Here is a 20,760-nt window from a genome sequence, read left to right as displayed (position 1 = left end):
TACGATTTTTCACAGCATAACATGCTCCATTTGTGCAAGAAATCAATTATGTGTTCAGAGCAATGCTGGTGACATTCTTTTGAAAACAGTCTTGAAGGAATACCAGTTGACTGGCCTACTAGTCAACCTATGTCCCGACCATCATGTACAGTGTTGATGTGAATGTCACAATGATCCCATGAAATTAGACAGCCACAGAAGATTTCAAGCATGGATCAACTGAAAAGTCACATACACTATGCAGCTCCTGCAGCCCTAATCTTAAGATTAGGCCATGCATGGACTTGAGTACTTCTTCAACTCAAGCTAAGCATTTGTTCAGTAGGGCCCATGCATGTTAGAAAAGGTATTTGGATGTATTTAAGAGAATTGTTAGGGCAGTTTTTGTACGCTGGGTCAGCAATAATAAAACTCTGTTGCACTGATGCCCGGTGGCACTGATGCCAGGCTGGTATAAAACACCAGCCTGAGCCGCGCCTCTCCCTGTGTTCATGGAACATTAGTGGCCTTCACCTTAAAATGTCCTCACTAGAGACCCGAAACAATATTTTTAGCCACAATCTGATTGAGGTTCAGGAAACATGGGCCACTTGTAGTTGTCCTATTGATGGATTTATTGAATTTTGGAAACCAGCTGTCAGAGTCAGCAACTATGGTCGCCTTAAGGGAGGATTGCCTATTTACATCTCATGCAGCCTAAAGGGCCCAACAGAGCTATTAAACATCGACGAGGATTGGCTGCTTGGAGTTAAAGTTAGCTCGTGGAGACAACAGCGACCTCTATTGTTGCCTAATGTTTATATTAATCCAAGCGTCCGGACAAAAAGAGCTCACCTAAATCGTCTCCTTAAAATTTTGAGCGACCTGGCTGTGGTCTTTCCCTACGCCGACTGTCTGCTTACCGGGGACTTTAATACCAACTTGTTTCAGAGAGACCCGTCGGATCTGGAAGATCTCCCCTCATTGTCTCTGTCGGCATTGAAATCCCAGTCCAAACCTTCAAATCACTAGGGGCCCGATTCACAGAACTAACTTAAGACAAAATCCTAAACTTACTACCATTTTGGTATTCACAGAAGGCACTTACTCATTTTGGTATTCACAGAAGGCACTTACTCATTTCGGTATTCACAGAAGTTAGGACTCCTAACTTTAGGACTCCTAAATGCCTTCTGTGAATACCGAAAGTCTTAAAATTAGGATTTTTCTAAGTTTAGTAGTAGTATAGTTAGGACTCCTAACTTTAGGACTCCTAAATGCCTTCTGTGAATACCGAAAGTCTTAAAATTAGGATTTTTCTCAATTTAGTAGTCCTAAATTTAGACTTAGGACTACTAAATTGAGAAAAATCCTAATTTTAAGACTTTCGGTATTCACAGAAGGCATTTAGGAGTCCTAACTATACTACTACTAAACTGAGAAAAATCCTAATTTTAAGGCTTTCGGGAGTCACAGAAGGCATTTAGGAGTCCTAAAGTTAGGAGTCCTAACTTTAGGACTACTAAATTGAGAAAAATCCTTATTTTAAGACTTTTGGTATTCACAGAAGGCATTTAGGAGTCCTAAAGTTAGGAGTCCTAACTATACTACTACTAAACTGAGAAAAATCCTAATTTTAAGGCTTTCGGTATTCACAGAAGGCATTTAGGAGTCCTAAAGTTAGGACTCCTAACTTCTGTGAATACCGAAATGAGTAAGTGCCTTCTGTGAATACCAAAATGAGTAAGTGCCTTCTGTGAATACCAAAATGGTAGTAAGTTTAGGATTTTGTCTTAAGTTAGTTCTGTGAATCGGGCCCTTATACTGTGCTTTGGGGGAATTCTGTGTGTTGCTACTCCTTAGTGCAGGTTTCATCGTAATGAATGGCAGGTTCACGCAGGATACTCCCCCAAATTGGTCATGGACAAATGGACGAAAGTTTTCATTTTTACATTACACCATTTGTAACGTAGCCATGTTTTCTCACTTGGAAAACTACAGCATCAAAGCGCGATCAGAGAGCGACCATCGACCACAAGTTGTCATCCTTCATACTAACTCAGTTTACCACAATACCGCCCCAATAACTCATAAAGGAGTCCATTCAGAAAATGTAAAACACTTACGATGGAACGATGAAATTAGTATCAACATCAAGAAGGAATGTCTGTCTTTTACATTAGGTGGCCTCTATCCCATAATTTCTCATATCACTGATTGGTCACACTTTTGCTATCATCTGTTAAACCTTTTCCATCGCATTCGCATCCTCATACGACTACTTGTAGCTCCCAGTTTTTTATATCAAGTCAAACTATGAAATTAAAAAAGATCAGAAATACCGCTTTGCGGGCAATCAGGAAGCATCCAGAATCCAATGACCGTTTGATCAATTACAAAATTGCTCAGAAAAACTACAGACAGGCATCCAAACAAGATAAACGACTTCATCTTGATCAATTTTGGGGTAAACTTCTTTGGGAAAGCAAAAACCGTAATTCAAGAAGATTTTGGGCATTACTGAATAGACTACTCAATGGAACAACCAGACAGGGGAGTGCAAACATTGCTGAGGCAGAATGGGTTACATTTCTGACCGACCACTTTAAGGCCAATGAAGGTGCAGACTTTTTAGTAACAAACACCTCCTTTACGTCTAAAGATGGGCCTTTGGAGAACCAGGATAATACCCAAGAGCTGACGCAGCCTCAATGTGAGTTGATCTCTATTACTCAAGCAAGGCTGGTCAAAATATTATCAAAACCGAGAGCGGATGGAGCACCAGGCCCAAATGGCCTGCCACAGGCCTTGTCCAAAGCAAATGTTCCCTATTGGGCACAACAATTAGCAACCCTCTTTAGATCTGTGCTGAGCTGTTCAACTATACCAGACTCATGGCGAGGGGCAGTAATTCACCCAATATATAAGTCCGGCGCCCATTCGTCGCCAAACAACTATAGGTTGATAGCCTTACTGGACAATTTGGCAAAGTACTTTGCGAGCATTTTACTTGAAGAATTGAGAGCCTGAGCGGACCAAAAAGGCTTGATTCCCAAAAACCAAACGGGCTTTACTGTAAATTCAGGTACTTAGTCTAATTTATTGGCATTATCAGTACTTATGGACAAATCGCTTATTTCATCAAAGCTGATCTTCTGTTGTTTTGTTGATTTTAAAGCTGCCTTTGACCGGGTCCCCAGGGAAGCACTTTGGGCAAAGTTAATGAAATGGGGAATCCCAGTCAAACTACTGGAGGCCATTGTCCAACTATATTCCAGCACCTGGATTCAAGTCAAGCTTGACACTGGCACACACCTGTCTCGAAAAATTTTAACAACACGAGGAGTGAGAAAGGGGTGTGTGCTAGCCCCATTGCTTTTCAACCTGTTTATTGCCGATCTCTCAGCCGATTTGGACGAGATAAATAGCCATTCCCCCAAGATCGGTGGGGTGCAGTTAAGTAACCTTCTGTATGCTGATGATCTTGTTCTCTTTAGCCTTACCCGAGTAGGGCTGCAACGATTGTTAAACAAACTACATAGTTATACCGTTAAGAATAACCTAGAGATTAATTTAAAGAAAACCCAAGTGGTTATATTCGGCAGAAAACGTTATGGAGGTTTTGGCTGATCATACAACAATTCCAGTCTTGTCATAGGAAAATCCTATAAATACTTGGGGGTTAACTTTGACTCTAGGGGCACCTTTGTTAAGCATCGTTGTGACATTTCAATGAAAGACACAGATCTCCGATTGAACTTCTCGAAACTCTAAAAAAAACTGATGGGTCCGAGTTTGGCCCCAATGATGGAAGTTATGAAAGCTAAAGTAGTCCCCATGTTATCATATGGTTTTGAAATCTTCAGGGGTAAAATCAGCACAACATTAAATCAACACGTGACTAAGATCTATAAAAGTGTTTTTCACATGCCGAAATCTGCCTCCGCTGCACAGATTAGACTAGAACTGGGCCTCCTAAATTATGTAATTTCCAGTGCAGGTGCCTACTTAAATCTGTGTCATAAGCTAAGGCGGGCTGAAGCCGGTTCCCTTGAGTCTTTGCTGTGGTCTGATATTGGCACTAATAATCCAAGTGGGTCCTATAGTAAATTTTTTAATGAATGTCTTCAGCAATTTTCAGCAGGTGACCTTTGGAACCTAAACCCCAGTCAAACAGCTTTTAAAACCAGCATTAAGAAGCGTACTTTGCCAAACGCAAGCATGCATGGGCAGTCATTAACTCTTATCAGTTGGCATCACCGTCATCATACCTGCCCTGCACATATTCTTTGTATTTAAAATTGCGATTTATGGCACTTAGACTGGGGAATGGCACTTGCTGAAACACATACCTATCTGGCGTTGCTCGTCAAATAATTAACAGTGCAGGGGTTGTGAGGCCCCGGTGGAATCTATGGAGCATGTTGCATGCCACTGTCCCGCTCTCCTGACTCAGCGTGGACTAAAATTGAGGCCAGAATGGAACAGACTGGGAGCTCGGACCTGCAGACAGGCAATTATTGCGGCCTTGAACCCAGAGAATACAGTTTTAAACATAGGTTGTACTATTTTTATTTATCATGTATATCGTAAATTTAACCAGCAAATTGCAGGCCCGTTAACAATTCTAAAGAGAGTCACAGGTGTCTAAAACAAAACTGTAGACCTATAAGACTTCATTCTGGTCTCTCCTGTGCTATCAATGCCAGCAATATCAGGGTATGTGACTCCGATGATTTTTATTGACACTGCTATTTGACGACTGTTTTAATGAAATGTTTACATTCTCTGGGTTTCCTTATAATTCTGGGCCCCTATCTTAGACTCTGACAGTAACACTCATTTCTTTGCCACATTATTAACATTCTGCCGCTACATATTTTTAAAATTTGAACTTTTATATCATTCTTGGCCATTTTAACTATCTTTTTTTGTATATGTGTGGTGTGTATGTATGTTCTGCTTTTATGATTATATTTTTTAATCAAATAAAGTATTTTCAAGAGTGGCACATTTCATTTGTAGTTAATCAAGCATACATTAAGTAGTTTTTCCCAGCATCACTTCTACTGACATCTTCATCAAGGAAGTAGGGCCTGATTAGAGTTTGCCAAATCGGGTGCTCTGCCATTAATGTGACGGAGTACCCTGTCTGCCAAACCCTCAGTCCACCTGTCTCATTCGGGCAGACGTTAAGCTTTCTGTCAATGGTGACCCAGTTGGCTCCATCAACCAAGTCTTTCCTTCAGCTGTTCAAAGGAGTAGGGGCCCTCAAGAAAGGTGCCCCACAAAACTATCTTGCACCCTGCGAGAAAAATCCCAGGCTGTTGGGGTCATTCGTTTTTTGTTTTTCCTAAACAAGTTTGTGCTTTGGAAGTTTTTTTCTGAAAATCAAAACTTTGTAAAAGTTTGGTAGACACTTTTCAAAACTGGCAGCGGATGCCCACCAAATCTTTTGTACCTTGAAGGCAACCGTCATGTTTATTGTTCCTTATAAGGCACATAGATGGCGGCTGGGATGGCAGTTATCTCTAAATTTGGCAGACAGTAGCTCATGAGGGTTTTGAAGGTAAAATTCTCCTCCACTCTGACGGGCCAAGTACAGTCTGCCAAACCCTACAACAGGACCTTAGTTTGCTCTGCCCTGCTACACGACTATTAAACTGTCCAGATGGAGGTTTTACATTATAGGCATTCTAATTATAAACAAAAATCTGAGAAGAAAGATGAAACAGTACAAAACATTAGGAGGTCATAAAGTAAGGAATTAATATTTAGAAAAAATTGAACACCTGAGCCCATCTCGGTGAAGAAGAAGCAACCCCGCCTAAATACTCAGTGGGTTTCCGAGAAGTTTCTATGACACTGTAGATATCAGAACCATCCACTGTCACTTCGCCAGAGATTTCTTTTTTCTACACAGACAGAGAAATATAGAGTCACACACATAGAAAAGACAAACATACACAGGACATCTCTGAGTTAACAAGACAAAACTGTATATTGCAATGCAGGGAAAAGGCGGAATAGTGTGAAAGTAAGGTTAGAGACATGAAACGAAAAGGGAAAAACTCATCAGTTTATAGCTGTAAGTAATCATAAAGCAGTGAGCCCCACTGAACAACTAAAATAGTCAAATCGGAAATTATTTAGATAGGTAATAAAAAAGGGTTTTCAGAAACCTAAACAAAAGACTACATATTTAATATTTGGTTTGGAAGAACAAAAAGAGCGTTCAACCCCTCATACTTTTTTTCACAGCATAACATGCTCCATTTGTGCAAGAAATCAATTATGTGTTCAGAGCAATGCTGGTGACATTCTTTTGAAAACAGTCTTGAAGGAATACCAGTTGACTGGCCTACTAGTCAACCTATGTCCCGACCATCATGTACAGTGTTGATGTGAATGTCACAATGATCCCATGAAATTAGACAGCCACAGAAGATTTCAAGCATGGATCAACTGAAAAGTCACATACACTATGCAGCTCCTGCAGCCCTAATCTTAAGATTAGGCCATGCATGGACTTGAGTACTTCTTCAACTCAAGCTAAGCATTTGTTCAGTAGGGCCCATGCATGTTAGAAAAGGGATTTGGATGTATTTAAGAGAATTGTTAGGGCAGTTTTTGTACGCTGGGTCAGCAATAATAAAACTCTGTTGCACTGATGCCCGCTTTGGACTGTAAAGCTAACTTAGCAGAGGTAACAAAATAACTGTTTAAAAGCTGGGTTTAGCTATGAATACAAAGCTAAGCGGGACATGAACTCAAAGGTGCAATGAAGCAAGGATTTGCAGGATATTCATGCTTGATCTTAAAGCTGTGGAGCACAAAGTCAAGCTTCTTGTTACCACGATTCTAGAAGTAGATGACTCGGTTACAAAGTGAGCAGTAGCAATGGTAAAGGGTGGTTCTCTGGAATATCGCCACTCAGATAACTTCTTGTCTTTCCAAACAGGTGTGTCTATTTTGATAGCTTGATGCTCAATTTGTTCTCCAGCTGTGGTGGTTTTCACTGCTTCTCCTACCACTATACCATGGACTTCTTGAACCAACGTTTGCCCTTTCTTCTGAACATCCTCTTCTGGGCTTGGCTGAAGTGAATCCAACTCTTTGATGGTTGACAAATTTTCTGATAATCTTCTTATTGTTGTCTGTCCTTCTGAGACTTTTCTGGCCTTTTCCTCAATGTGAGGTTCACGAACCTCATACTGGCCAATCACTTTAAAATTTTTGACAATGTCAGCTACCCCCTTTTCTGATTTTTGGAGCAGTTCATGTGATGGGGAAGTCACTTTTTTTTCATCCTCCTTTTCTGTACTTGCCATTGTTACAATTTTCCCTGATACTGCATCATACGATTTCCCAAATGTGAACATTTGCTGCTTGTGCTCCTCTTCCACTGAGTGCCTTTCACTGCGGAAGGCATCATGACTCTGAAATTCCCTGGATGTGGTGATTTCACTTGGCCGATCACCGGTTTTACTGGTCACCATCGTCAGTTTGTATGTCACAACGTTTTTCGGCTCATCAACTACCTTAGTGGGCAGTTTGTCTACAATAACCCAATCCTCTGAGCCCTATATTTGAAATAAAAGCTATGTTAGAATAGCTGAATCGTAGTCTCTCTTTAAGGAATGCAAGAACTCAATTTTGATACAAGGGAATTCTGACTTAAAAAAAAGCAACTCTTCTTCTTTAAGTCTAACATGCTTTACTCTTTCATATGGACAATTATTTTTCCTTTGCCTATCTGATACAAATATACTACCTAAACCTGAGTTTACAGAAATTCATTTGGTACAATATAAAAAGTGAAAAATAGGTATCAAGGAAATCTATGTATTTCTGAAATGGGCACAAGATATGGAGTTTATTCAAGTTACTCAATCTGCAGGTCTAGTATCAATTTTATGATTTTTTGATGCCTGTAAAGACACTTTATGGTTGGCCCAACAGTACAAACATACAATGATGTTTGGACTGAGATCTCTCCTTAACTACTGTGCAGCTCACCGAGGCACTGCAAAATTTGAGCAATTACGTCACACTTTTTCTGGTAGACTAGAATAAGCTGATGAGCAGCAGCAGTTCATTCCATCTCCTTGACAGGTTCATTTTGCATAAGGTCTAGAACGAGACCTTGGCAAAAAATAACAAGCACCAAGATCGAATTGTAATTTCTCCAAAATAACGGCTGGATGATAAGTGAATCAATCAGCTGTACAGTGAAAAAGAGGACGGATGGACACATGGGATCAGTTGGTACAGCTGCAGGCACAAGCAGTGCATAGAAAATTGATTTGCAAAGTAAAACATATTATGCAAAAACTCTCTAATCTCAAAAACGTCTTCGGAGAATGTTTGTTCCATTCCTTTCTACATGTACTAGGAGCTTTTTTTAATCAAACAGGTTAACAGCACAATCACAGATCAAAGCTATCATAATGAGCTTAGGATACAAGTGTATTTTAGAATAATGTTTATAAAGTGAATCTTTTTTAATGTAAAATCTTTCTTCTGACATCCATGTACTGGAAATGTGTGTGTCACCTGATGCCTGAAAAACAACACCAGGAAGCCCAAGTGTGTGAGATACCTCGGAGTCAAACCAAATTTTTGAAGTAAAGTGGATTGAATCGTTTGAAATTTGTTTTATTTCAGTCAATTCTTATACAATTTTGGTTTGAATTATTCAAATTCTACTTTTACTGCTACAGGAAACAAGCAAACAGTCTCTCTGGGACAGCATACTTAGATCACAAGGAGGTGAACATCAATGATAGCTGAAGATGGGTAAAAAGCTTAAAGTGGTGCTCTTAAAAATAGCAATGAAGCTACGGGTGATCTTCATTATTGAGAGCCCCTTACAAAAGGTGGCTAGTGATTGGCATACATTATTAAAATGCAGCCAGTCCGCCAGATGAAAAGCATTGAATGCATGATGTCTTTAATTAAGTACAGATACCTTCTAGGTGCAGTTTGTGTTTTCTGTCTATGAGAACACATCAGATTCATAACACTAAGCTTGAACTACTTTGGTGCCGAACTCCTATTTGTGAAGCATTAATCTGGCAAAATGAATTAACACATCAACATAGTTTTTTTTATTGTTTCCTTGCTCTTTGGTAACAGAAAGATTTCAGATTCAGAAACATCACTTAAGTTCAGGAAGAAGAGGTATTTCTTGCAAAATGATCACATTCCACATTCCCAATATGTACATCTGTGTTCCTACCCTCCAAACATTTGTTCTTATGTGAACGAGAAGCATTTGTGTCTTTAGCAGAGGCATATCGAATGAAAACCTGAAGCATCCAGGATATTTCAATCATTTTAGTACATCATTTATGTTGGTGGGTGGACAAGCAGAATCTCTGCCTGTGTAAAATGTTTCTTGAACACCTTTGGCTAGCAACAATGAGGTTTCCAGATTCTCCACACAGAGTACAGTACACCACTTCAAATATGCAAATGTCTTACAAGACAGAGCTGACAAGTTTATCCCCTCAGTGATGAGAATATATTGGGCATCCCCTTAAACACAGATTATGGGGTTAGGCTTATCTATCAACTGAGAGGGGCAGCCATGAGTTCCTTGAGAACCTGGGTGGCAGATCTTGCCAGAAGAGGCCAAACAGCATCAAACCTACAGCCTACACTGCCATCAGAGCCACAAAGTGACTATGGAATCAAGGAATGCCATCAACATGCATTTACAATCAGTTTTCCTTTCTGTAAGATTGCTATAGTGAGCTTCCTAAGCCCCCAGCTATGATCTTCAGGGAAATGTTGTATCAGCTCCTCAATTTTATTCCATTGCTGATGACTGTGCAGATTAAAATTGTTAGTGGACTTTGCCGTACAACACTGAGCAGGAGTTTAGAACCCAATTTTCTTCTGCAATACATGTAGCTATGTCTTGGACAAGTTTTAACTCTGATGGTTACGGATCAATTAATTGCTTTGGCTACAATTAGGGGATCCTGAAACCCAAGGGATTTATTATATACTGGGTCCTGGCGGGCAGGGTGATATTTTCTTTCTATTCTGGGTGTGACAGGCTTAGGCAGGCCAGGAGAGGTACTGGTTTGTGAGCTGTATTGGCATTACCGTTTACAGCAAAAAAAAAAGGAATTTTCATCTTCTTCCTCAATTGGCCACTTACTCTTCTGGCTGCCTGCTGCAGCACTGTGTTATGTGTCCACTTGATAAGGTGGAGACAGCCACAATAGGAACGACTTAAAATCTTCCAAAGGAGTGGCTTTGACTAATCTCCTCCTCCTCATCTCCTTATCCAACTATCACCAACCTGTGAATATTTCTGATTATCCACAGGCATATGCTGTGGAACATAACTATTGTCCACATTATTATGTAGGTCTACTGGATGTGAATCGTTAAGTGGTCTGGACCAAGGACAATCTGTAGAGCAGAATCTTATTGTGTACCATTCTGACAGAATTTTCCTGGTTACAATGTAAGAGGCTAATGCTTCCTTGCAAGTTGTTAATCCAGATGTTTTGGGCACAGAAGGAATGTTTCTGTATAGGACCAAGCCTTCTTTATATTTTTTGCCATCATTAAGCCCTACGATTTAAAACAGGGGTGTTACTCAGCCACTTTTGCTATGTTCTGTCTTTTGTCCAATCTTTGTGGGAAATTGGAAACTTTTGGCTCCAGGAAAAGCCAAAGTTATTTTCAGAGCAGCTGTTGCTAGGCCAATGGCCTAAGGATCCTTTTGCTTGTTGTCAGCAGTATGGCAACTATCTCTTCAGCACCTGATGATTTGTTGCCTGTGCCAAAGCTCATCTTGTTACATCCGCTCCAACAGATGTATTATGTAAGCAGAAGCAAATGCATGAAATGCCCAACATTTTATTTGTGTGTTTAGAGTTTTTAGCTGGAAAGCTACTCAAGCCTGGCAGCAAGTGTTGTAGTTCAGAGAGAGACACACATTTCTAGGCAAGTGTCGGCCTACCCATGGATACGAACACTGAAACTACTGGTAGAGCTTACATTGAGTCCTGTCCATAACAAACTTCAAGCACTCAGTCAAAATGCAAACATAAAACCGGTTTGGGGATCATTGTATATGTTTTGCTTCCATGGTTGATTACAAATGATACAAGCATCCACAGCACCAGAATTTCATTATCCGTATCAGATATGTGCCTGGCACATATTTGGCTCCTGTCCCCTCCTCCTTGAAGTTGGGCTACAAGTTGAAACACCAGTTTCTTGTGTTCTTAAATCTTGGTCACACATTTGATGCCCAATTCAAGTGATAAAAGCACAATATGAAAATCGTGGATACATTCCAGTACATTATAGTTTTTGTGTCAAAGGGATCATGAACCTTACTGACTGTGCCTATTATTGATTTCCTAAAGCATTTATCAATATTACTAAGTTTTTTAAATCCAGCCACTGGCATTTAAATTTAAATAGGCCCTTCTGTCAAGTCCTACTGCTGTAGGGTGTACATAAAATGTCTGGTGAGAAACACATAGCTCTTAGTGGAAAATGGCAGAGTTGCTTTGTTTTAAGTCAGAGTATACCTCAAAACAATTTTCGTGACAGAGTCGGACCATGCACTATGTACTAACAGTACTAAATCATAAGTGAACATGGCTATGAAGACCAACATTTACGTCTCATACATTTACATCAGACATGGATATGAAATATGTCGGACAGCTTTTCATTAAGTATGAGCTGAAGCGTTTAAGGACTGGTACACTTGAAATAAGGTAGAGAAGTTAAGCAGATAGTTAAGCAGTTGCCTTAGTTTGTATTAAATAAAACGAAAATAACCTCTGGGGAAGACGAGATAGTTTTCTGGATAGTGACTTGTTGAGAAGTAACAACAGAGCCAGCAGATTTTCCCTCTTGCAGCCTCTTCTCTATGCCCCATGGCTAAAGGAAAAACCAATAAGAGTTCTTTTATCAACATCAACCAAGACTACTTGAAAATACACTCCAGCACTGTAGGTATCTTGCATCATAAAACAGAGTATTCTTGTGTGTCACGTTTTGTAACTGCTTTATTTGTCTCCATGTGCGAACAAAAAATGTATTTATTTTATATGGTACGATTTGAGAAAATAGCAAACTAGTGTTTTTATAAAGCCTTTTTCAGGCTTCTCCAAAAAGACCAAATCAATTGAGCATTTCGGAGAGAAACCAATGACAGGCTAACAATCGAGGTGCTTCCCCTTCATTCTTCTTGCTGAACAAAAACAGACAATCATATACCTACCTCGCTGCAATAGCTTACAAATGGAAACAGAGCATGACAAAGGGCTTGCTTACAAAAAGAAATTAAACCCTGTAGATTTTGGGCAATTGACAAGATTCAAAGTCATTTGTACCTGCTGGGACCTGATAATTGTAGAGCTTGCCTGCTCCAAAGCTGCAATTTGTTCAGCGTTTTCTGTGTCTTCTTTGGTCTGTCACATAGGAGACAAGAAGAAAATAACACTTAGCTGTAACAACATGTAACAAAGGCTGAAAACGAATATCCTTGCAGAGACAATACTGACAATGATTTCTAATCTTGGTATAAGCTACAAGGCATCAACTTCCATTTTAGGATTCTCTTCATTTCTTGCAGAAATTAATGGTTTTGGTAATCAGATACTCTGTATTCTACAGCACCTCTGGCACCTCATTCATGTCATACTAGTAGTACATTATTGTGAAATTTGATTCTTCATCTGATGGAATTTGGACACAGAACGCGCCCATGTTATGCTGTATATCGAATAGCAAAATAATGGCCTCCAGATACAGGTTTTTAAGTTCTTTGTGCACAGCAATATCAGAGGGATGGAGGGAAGTGAGTGTTTCTTTGTGAAAAGTACAAGCGGCAATCACTAAAATATGCATTTCTAGCAAAACTATCTGTTCTGGAACATTACTGGATTTAATGGCCTATTCGAGGTCCTGAGTGACTAGGACAGCTAATGGTTAGTTCTGTGTGGGCCCACTGAATAGGTGTGGAGAACGTTTGCATGGTCAGAAAAAAACCCGAAATAAAGTTAAAACGTTTCCGATTTCAGATTACTAAGTAACCTAAAAATGCCGGACTCTCAAATTCATCAAGTAGAGCAATATGACAAGTGTATTGACCGGTGCTGTTCACCTTGCGAATGTGTAGTTTTTGACATAAGTACCACCACTCTCAAACATGACTGGATTTTTTGACCTACTATAGGAACAGTCTTTCTGAACAGGAAAGATGAAATGTAAAAACTGGGTGGAGCCACTATTGCACTAAGTCAGTCATAACTGGGGTGAAGATGGTGCACAAAGGTCATAAGGTCAGCGGAAATATAGGTATGATTTTCTGATTACAGGCAGACATTTTTTGTCAGACCAGGATAGGGTGAGTTCTGTTTGCAATGCAGGTCAAGTAGGGGATGAGATTGATGTTGTGAACAAGGAAGAGTCTTCTGGATACTGTTCGGAAGTGCACTTAACACTATGTTTCATTGAAAACTGGAATTATTGTTGAACACATGGTGATGTCAAGGATGATGCACCATCTACATTTAGGAGGCAGAGAAATTGGTCATTTGCTTGAGATTTTTAAACTGTTTTTGGGAAGACTAGCATTCTACATTTAAGTTTGATTCCTTTCTTGTCAGGTAAACACCAGTGTCATAGGACATCATATATACATATGAAATTTAATAGGAAAAAGGTTAATCCTTTGTTACAGTTAGGAAAACTTTACTTATTCTTTCTAAGCAAACCAAACTTAAAATACACAAACATGACAAATTCTAAAGTTATAGTTACACTTTAAATTGATAAATTATGCACCACCTTTTAATGAATATAACTTAATTATCCTTAACTGCAAACAAACCAAACTACACAAAAAGTTTATTTGCTAAACTTGTCCCTTTAATTTATAATTTACGCAACACCTTAAATTTTTTATAACTTGTGCACCTCCTTACACAGTGTATTCAACTCGTTAGACACACTACATGAACTATAATTCGCCACTCTGACATGCACTGTGTTCTCACTAATCATCTGATTTACGATGTTATAAGTATAATAGTAAATGCTATTATTTTAGATACTATAACTTATAGAATATAAAACGGTATAACTAGTGCATGGAGGAGGCGCAAGTTACAGTTAACGTAGATATTTACTATGTTTAGTCTTAAATGTTTATAGCAAGTTTTGTGCAGACCCATTAAGTGGCAGCAAAGTTTGCAAGAAATCAAATTTGTTTTCATGTGTTATAACTTTGGTTCTTTTAATGAATGTGCATTGGTAGGCTGTTTGTACATTAAGCCCTGTGGAGGCATCTCAGGTTTCCTGCAAATCTGATACAGCAGGGTGGGGGGAAGGAGGGGTGGGAGTTAGATAAGTTAAATGGCAGGTCAAAAAATCATTGAGTTGCTGATAACTTTGACACAGTTTTACAGATCTGCACAATTCCAGGCACACACTTACTATGTTTAACTTATACTTGAAAGTTTGAATTTTATCATTAAGAAATTGGACAATTTAAAAAAATCATTATAATGACACGTCACTACCATTAAAGGAATTCAGATAAAATTAAACATTTGTTTAAAAAACATTACAAAACTCAAATGCAAATCAGTTGCCACTATATGATTTGGATCAATAGCAGAATCAAAGTAATAAAGTCCAACATGCTGCAACAGAGCGGTATCATTTGACTGCAAGAACACAAATGCCTGACAAGTATGATGAACATTTGTTAAATGACATTGCAGTAACCAATCACAAGGTTTAAAGCAATGGTGTTAATCTTACACCTGCTATATTATCGATTTTTATCAGAAGGATATGGGCACACAAAGATTTGAGGAGGAAATTAAAAATAGGTGCTTACTCAGAGGGTAGCGACAGCACACATGTTCAGATTATACTAACTGAGTGGGTTCCCAGAGTTCATGCAGAATGGGTCTGCACCGTTGAGCTGGCAACAGTAAATAAAACTGTCTAAAAACAACTGCAGGGGCATTTCAGGCCTAGCAAGAAGCCACTGCAAGCGAATTGGGGATCTGTTCGATGCTGAAGGACTCATGGACTTTCCAACATTACAGTTGGCTTATAACATTCCCCACACGACACAATGGCAGTACTTGAAAGTGGCACACTGGGTGACATAGGCCAGGCTCTGACCACACGCCAGTCGCTGCTCACGTCTTTTGAGAAGTGGCTCCTTACACGCGCCACTGACAAAAAACTTGTGTCCGATATTTATGCTTTCCTCGTCATACCCCAAACTCCTTTGCAATCTACCGCATGGGCAAGATGGGAGGGGGAATGTGGGTGCCCATTTACAGACAGGGAGTGGAACAACATCCTACACCGCGCACAAACCTCAGCTCTTTACATCACTAGTAAAGAAATGTTTTTAAAGACTGCGCATTATTGGTATCTCACCCTGGCTAGGATCGCCACTTGGGACCCCACTGGCAGTGGCTGCTGCTGGCGCCAGTGTGACCAACAGGGCACCCTTACCCACCTTCTATGACAGTGCCCCAAACTTGGATCCTTTTAGGGGGGTCCTCGATGCAGTGAATGCCATTTCTGATACTGACATTCCTAGATTTCCCACTTATGTCCTCCTGGGTCTCCCCAACCCACTTACCTAGCCGTTGCAGTCCAGTAGAGGTTGCGCGATTGGCTTAGCATTGGGCGCGGCAAAACAGATCCTTCTTACTAGTTGAGGCACCAAGGACATTCCTACACATTTAGACTGGTTACACAAATTATGGGAAATATTGGGGATGGAAAAGCTAACTGCAGTGGCCACACACCGCCTCCCCCAATTTGATAAGATGTGGCAACCATGTCTTAACTATCTCTCTGCAGAATTTCGGGAATTGTCCTGTCCACACTACCTGCGGATGATCCTCTAAACCACAGCAGATGATCCCGACACACACTGAACTATTTGAGACTACCTTTGTACACGAGATCGCTAGTTCAGGCCCAAAATAACTTTGTCTCTTCGCACTGAACCCTTTCCCCCCAACCCCCTCTTCATTCCTTACTTTTCTTGCTTCCTCCTCTTGTGATGCATGCATAGCCCGCTAATTGATGTTTCAACACCAGCCAGTGGATGTAGGTGGTTAATTATTGTATTAACTTCTTTTCATATGAAAATAGTAAAACAGATCTAAAACCTAAAAACAACTGTAGGAGCAGTGGATAAGAGCTGTTCCAGACATCAGAGGGATGGGATACCACGTAACGGCTGCTGTGAGGATTTTAAAAGTGCTATATTTGCAATGAGGTTCTAGGCAGACATTTGCTGCGCTCAGCAGAAAACTGGTAGATGGCTGCTGTATCTGCTGCCAAAAAGAATGCCAGTTAAAGTACTTCAAAGTGCTGTTTAAAATACTATAAATGGCAACCTTGTATCCCGGGGCAGATTAGAGGGGATGTCTAAGTGCTAATGGTCATTACTCGTTCCCCGTCTTATGGGGACTCGAAACCACACAAGTGTTTGAGACTCCTGAGGAACACAGTACAATTGGGCTGGGCAAAAGGGCTGAAATGGCTACTTTTAGAAACTTCAAGAAACTGGCAGACAACTGAGTGTATTCCCTCTTTAAGCAGCATTCAATTGCCTTATTGTCAGTGTGGATATTTAGTGATGTTAAAATAGGTTGTAACCAAAATTTTCTATGGGGCAATAGCAAATGTACACTATGTGCATAAGAGACTGATCCCATGTGACACAATGTGCACTGTTTGTCCGTGTCACTGTACCTCCTCCCATACCAATAGGCTTTTCTTCAAGCCCTTTGCAAGGGGCTCAGAAAAGTACATTAGTAGTGCCCAATGAGGATATAAACTGGCATCCCAACTGACATGAAATTTCTCATTTAGTGCCTTTCTGTCAAGAACTGCAGAGATGAGGTTTGCTTGCTTTGATATGTGTTTCGAAGTCTGCTATAGTGGGAGTGTAGCAGACCATGTTTTGTGTGTTGCTTAGTTATTCAATGAACTATTCAAGTATTTTAGCCATTAAGAGTTCTCCTGTTCTATAGCCGACCAAAGTAGATGTTTTAAGGTCCTGGCCATGGCTTTTCTTCAGTTTTACGCAGGCGAACTGGAACTTTGCATTCAATAGCAGGTGCTGTCTTGGTAAATTAAATTCTAGTTGGACTTGTACTTGTGTGGGAAATCCTTTAGGAGAAGATTTTTGTGAAGCAGTTGACTTGGACTCTGTAAGGCATGTTGACCAGCCTATTTTTGAAGACCAGCGCACTATATTTTATTAATGGCATTAACTTGCTAGTTACACCCTTCATTAATGCTCTTAAATCTGTGCACTGCAAGGACCTGTGCAGTTTGCAAAATGCCCATATCAAGGTGTTAACGGAGCATTGTTGGGCCTTACAAAGTGGGGTGAGTCAACCTCTTTCATCCAGCCATATCTCTACGTATTTATAGGATGCCACCTTCCTGATCGTTTTTCTAGGAACCCAGACCTACTTTTTTTTAATTTGCGTCAAGCAATCATGAACTTTCTCTTGATTCAACTGATAGATAAGTTATTTAACTCTCAATAATTGCCCAATGGGTCCACGATCTCTGCAAGTTTGATCGATTAGCACCACATCATCTGCATATTGGAGCACTTGGCTTTTCTGGCCAGCGAGCTTGGGGGGAAGGCTCTTGCTTTGTCCAAATGGCCTTTTAGGTCAGCCAGGTACAGGTTGAATATTAAGGTGGGCAGGATGCCTTTGTTGGTATACATTTTAGGAGATGTAACCCAACTTGTGCTGACCGTGATTTTGACCCACGTGCACGAGTACAGTGTAACTATGGCATTGAGCAGAAATTTAGCAGTGCCCCATTTGTTTAATTTCGCCCAGAGTTTTTCTCTCGACACATTATCAAAGGCAGTGGTAAAGCTAATGAATGCTGCATATAATAGTTTGTCTTTTCTTACCATCATCTTGTTGATCATGTGTGTTAGACAGACCAATTTGCTCTCAATGCTAGATCCCCCTTAGAATCTTAGAATGGGTCAGGCTGTCCCTGAACCATTTTTCCAACTCCTGGTTTAAAATTGTTGTGTAATATTTGCCGTTTTCGTTAAGCAGAGTGATCATCCTCAAGTTCTCGTGATTGAAAGTCACCTGTTTTTAGGCCTCGCCTGAGCCGGCGCTTCAGCGCTGCTCTCGCGAGAGCTTTTGTAAAAGGGGGATTCGGAAGTGCAAATCAGTGCTTTCAGGCCGCCAACTACAGTGCATGTGCGCCAGGCGCGCGCACCATTTGGCAGCCTGCGTGATCATTTCGCGACCGCTTTGATGTTCTCAGTGAGCCGCGCGGCCACTGAGAACATCAAAGCGGCCGCGAAAGTGCACACCATTTGCCACCCCCTCCCTTATCCCACTTCCTGCTTGTTCTCTTTGTGGTCCAGGTTACTGCTGGTGCACATATTGGAAGGCGCTGTGACTGGTTCGTGCCTTATGCAGGAATAAAGCTCGTACCATGGTAGGTCTGGCAGAAAGTTTAACTACGTTGCAGAAATTGTAACATTTCAAAACTTATTTTTGCATCATGTTTGCGTCTGATTTGTACAGAAAATAGTTTTTTCCCTCGAACCAGTATCTCAAAATAATTTTTTAACCGAAGAGCACGCCCACATGAAAAGTCATGTGTGATGCAAGCTACACCACATTTCACATTCAAAGCAGAATTTGGCGAATTTTAAATGGAAGTCTGAAATTTCGCAGGAGGGAAAAATATGCGATTTTTGACTACCTTTACTTAGACCATTTTTCACTATTACTCAAAATGTAAGCTCACTTTAAATCATGCCCCAACATAACAAGATGTTTGTTAACCCTCTGCCGTCAACGTCAGCCGCTCCATGCGATAAACAATTAAAGCCTGCTGGACGGATAACGTTTCAGTCAGCAGGCTTGTGAGCGACAATCCACTGCCTCAGTTGCAAAGCACTTTGTATTGACGGGCTACTAGCAGTGAATGTAACGAGTCTGCCTGTTAATGCACTCGGGCACAAAAATAGGCAGTGGCTTGCCTGTGCATAGTCCACCGGACCAGACAATGCTGCTCGAAAGCATGAATGATTAACTGCTCTGGGCGAAGAGGCTTCATGCCTGTATAAAGCGCGGACCAATCACGGCGCAGCGCCATCCTGGATGGGCAGCGGCAATAGGCTCACCCTGTGTAGGGGGCGCTGTGGTCCCTATTCTTAGGGGCCACCCGGACACCGCTCCAGCGGTCCCCTACAGAGCAAGAGGCTGGACCCCTGAGAGCAACCCTGAGAGCAGTACAGCGTAAGCGACCCCTGCCCCCCCTCTCCCCCCCAGGGACGAGGTATCTACCCCACAAAGTGTAAAATGCTGTCTACCCCTCTCCGTCCGGTCATCTTCTGCCCAATGTAGCGCTCCGAGGCAGACTAATTGCCACACAGTAACTATAACAACCAGCCTATCACTAACGCCTCATCCCCCACTCATGATTCCATTGTGTGTCCTATTAAATAATTTACACCAGCAGCTACTTGCAATACAGAAACAAGCATTTGCAATGCAATAGGCCTCGCAGTTACACGAGTTAAAGCTATTGGCATTGTAAATGACAATGCCAATAGGCATTGTTATTTGCAATGTCAATAGCTCAAACTCGCGTAAATGCGAGACCTAATGCATTGCAAATGCTTATTGTAGATTGGAACTAGCAAGGAGCTCCTCCAACTGTCAGAGATAGCGCTACCTACGACTTGTCTGCAGTCATGCTATTGAGTAGGCGCCAAAACATCTGGAAGTTTTTTGTTCTTATGAATTGGTGCACATTTTATTTCTGCCTCTCTGTTTTTCGACTGTATCTTCCTCCTGCATTCAGTTCTTAAAGATCAGATGTTATTTTTGATGGACAAATTGCCTCATTTGTTGTGGCATTGTACTCTCAAGAAATTATGCAGTTTTGTTTTAAGACAGCTTATTTCCTCTTCTAGTTGGGCATAATGAGAGGCACTGTGTCGGAGATTAACTAATGCCGATTCTGCTCTGGTGGCCTCGTCAAGTTGTATCATCAGGGCCCCCCATGGCTCCGACCTCACAGAGGCCCTTCTGGCCTCAGCTAAGAATTTCTCCAAGCACTTCTTCAACGGGGGGGGGGGGGATTAAACTAACCAGGGGCTTCATTGACCATCTAATCCATCTGATTGGCATATGGAAGCTTTGCACATCCAATGTGCACTTCAGCATAGCGTGATCACTGACGAGTGTAGGCAATACTTTAAGCGCCCTTATTTAAAGGAAATTCACAATTGATATCTAAATGTAATCAAGCATGGCCAACCTCCTGGGCGAGAAATGGGTGTAGGGCGGTAGTGAATCAGTTGTGAATCTACCATTCTTTAGTTGAAGACCCATGTCATTGAGTGCAATCCTCATTTCTTGTCCATGCTAATCTAGTCTTTGGAATTACATTTGTATTAAGGGGCATATTCTAACATTGGTTGTCAACATCATGCTATATAGTGCTTGGGTCTACATCTATTAGTTTGGCATTAAAATCGCTCGTGATTAGCCATATGTCCTTTAGCTATTCTATTTTTTGTGTTCACAATACGGGCATCAAATGTGCTAGTAACTTGTACCTTTTATTATTTGGAGAGATGAAGATAGATGCACCAACAGTAAGGATCAATAGTCTTTCATGGTTAGTTATATTTACAGGGTTGCTTTTGACAATGATGAAATTGCCCTTTTCCACAGCGAT

At 40.8% G+C, this 20,760-nt stretch overlaps 1 protein-coding gene across 50 annotated transcripts in view; it reads right to left on the bottom strand.

Annotated features, from left to right (window-relative positions):
- EPB41L3 (erythrocyte membrane protein band 4.1 like 3) overlaps nt 1-20,760 on the bottom strand; it is a 904,669-nt gene that overhangs the window by 133,440 nt on the left and 750,469 nt on the right. For 23 of the 50 annotated variants that reach the window (XM_085606026.1, XM_085606030.1, XM_085606031.1 and 20 more), the window contains 4 exons: nt 12,357-12,434; nt 11,800-11,901; nt 6,834-7,562; nt 5,772-5,894 (listed from right to left, as the gene is read on the bottom strand). In XM_085606026.1, the coding sequence (XP_085462152.1) occupies nt 5,772-5,894; nt 6,834-7,562; nt 11,800-11,901; nt 12,357-12,434 (1,032 nt within the window). The remainder of the gene's footprint in view (nt 1-5,771; nt 5,895-6,833; nt 7,563-11,799; nt 11,902-12,356; nt 12,435-20,760) is intronic. The other 27 variants (XM_085606061.1, XM_085606033.1, XM_085606036.1 and 24 more) reach the window with 4 other exon arrangements.

Source organism: Triturus cristatus, chromosome 5_1 (genome assembly GCF_964204655.1).
Source record: "Triturus cristatus chromosome 5_1, aTriCri1.1, whole genome shotgun sequence".
NCBI lineage: Eukaryota > Metazoa > Chordata > Amphibia > Caudata > Salamandridae > Triturus > Triturus cristatus.
This window is presented reverse-complemented; position numbering and strand designations above follow the sequence as displayed.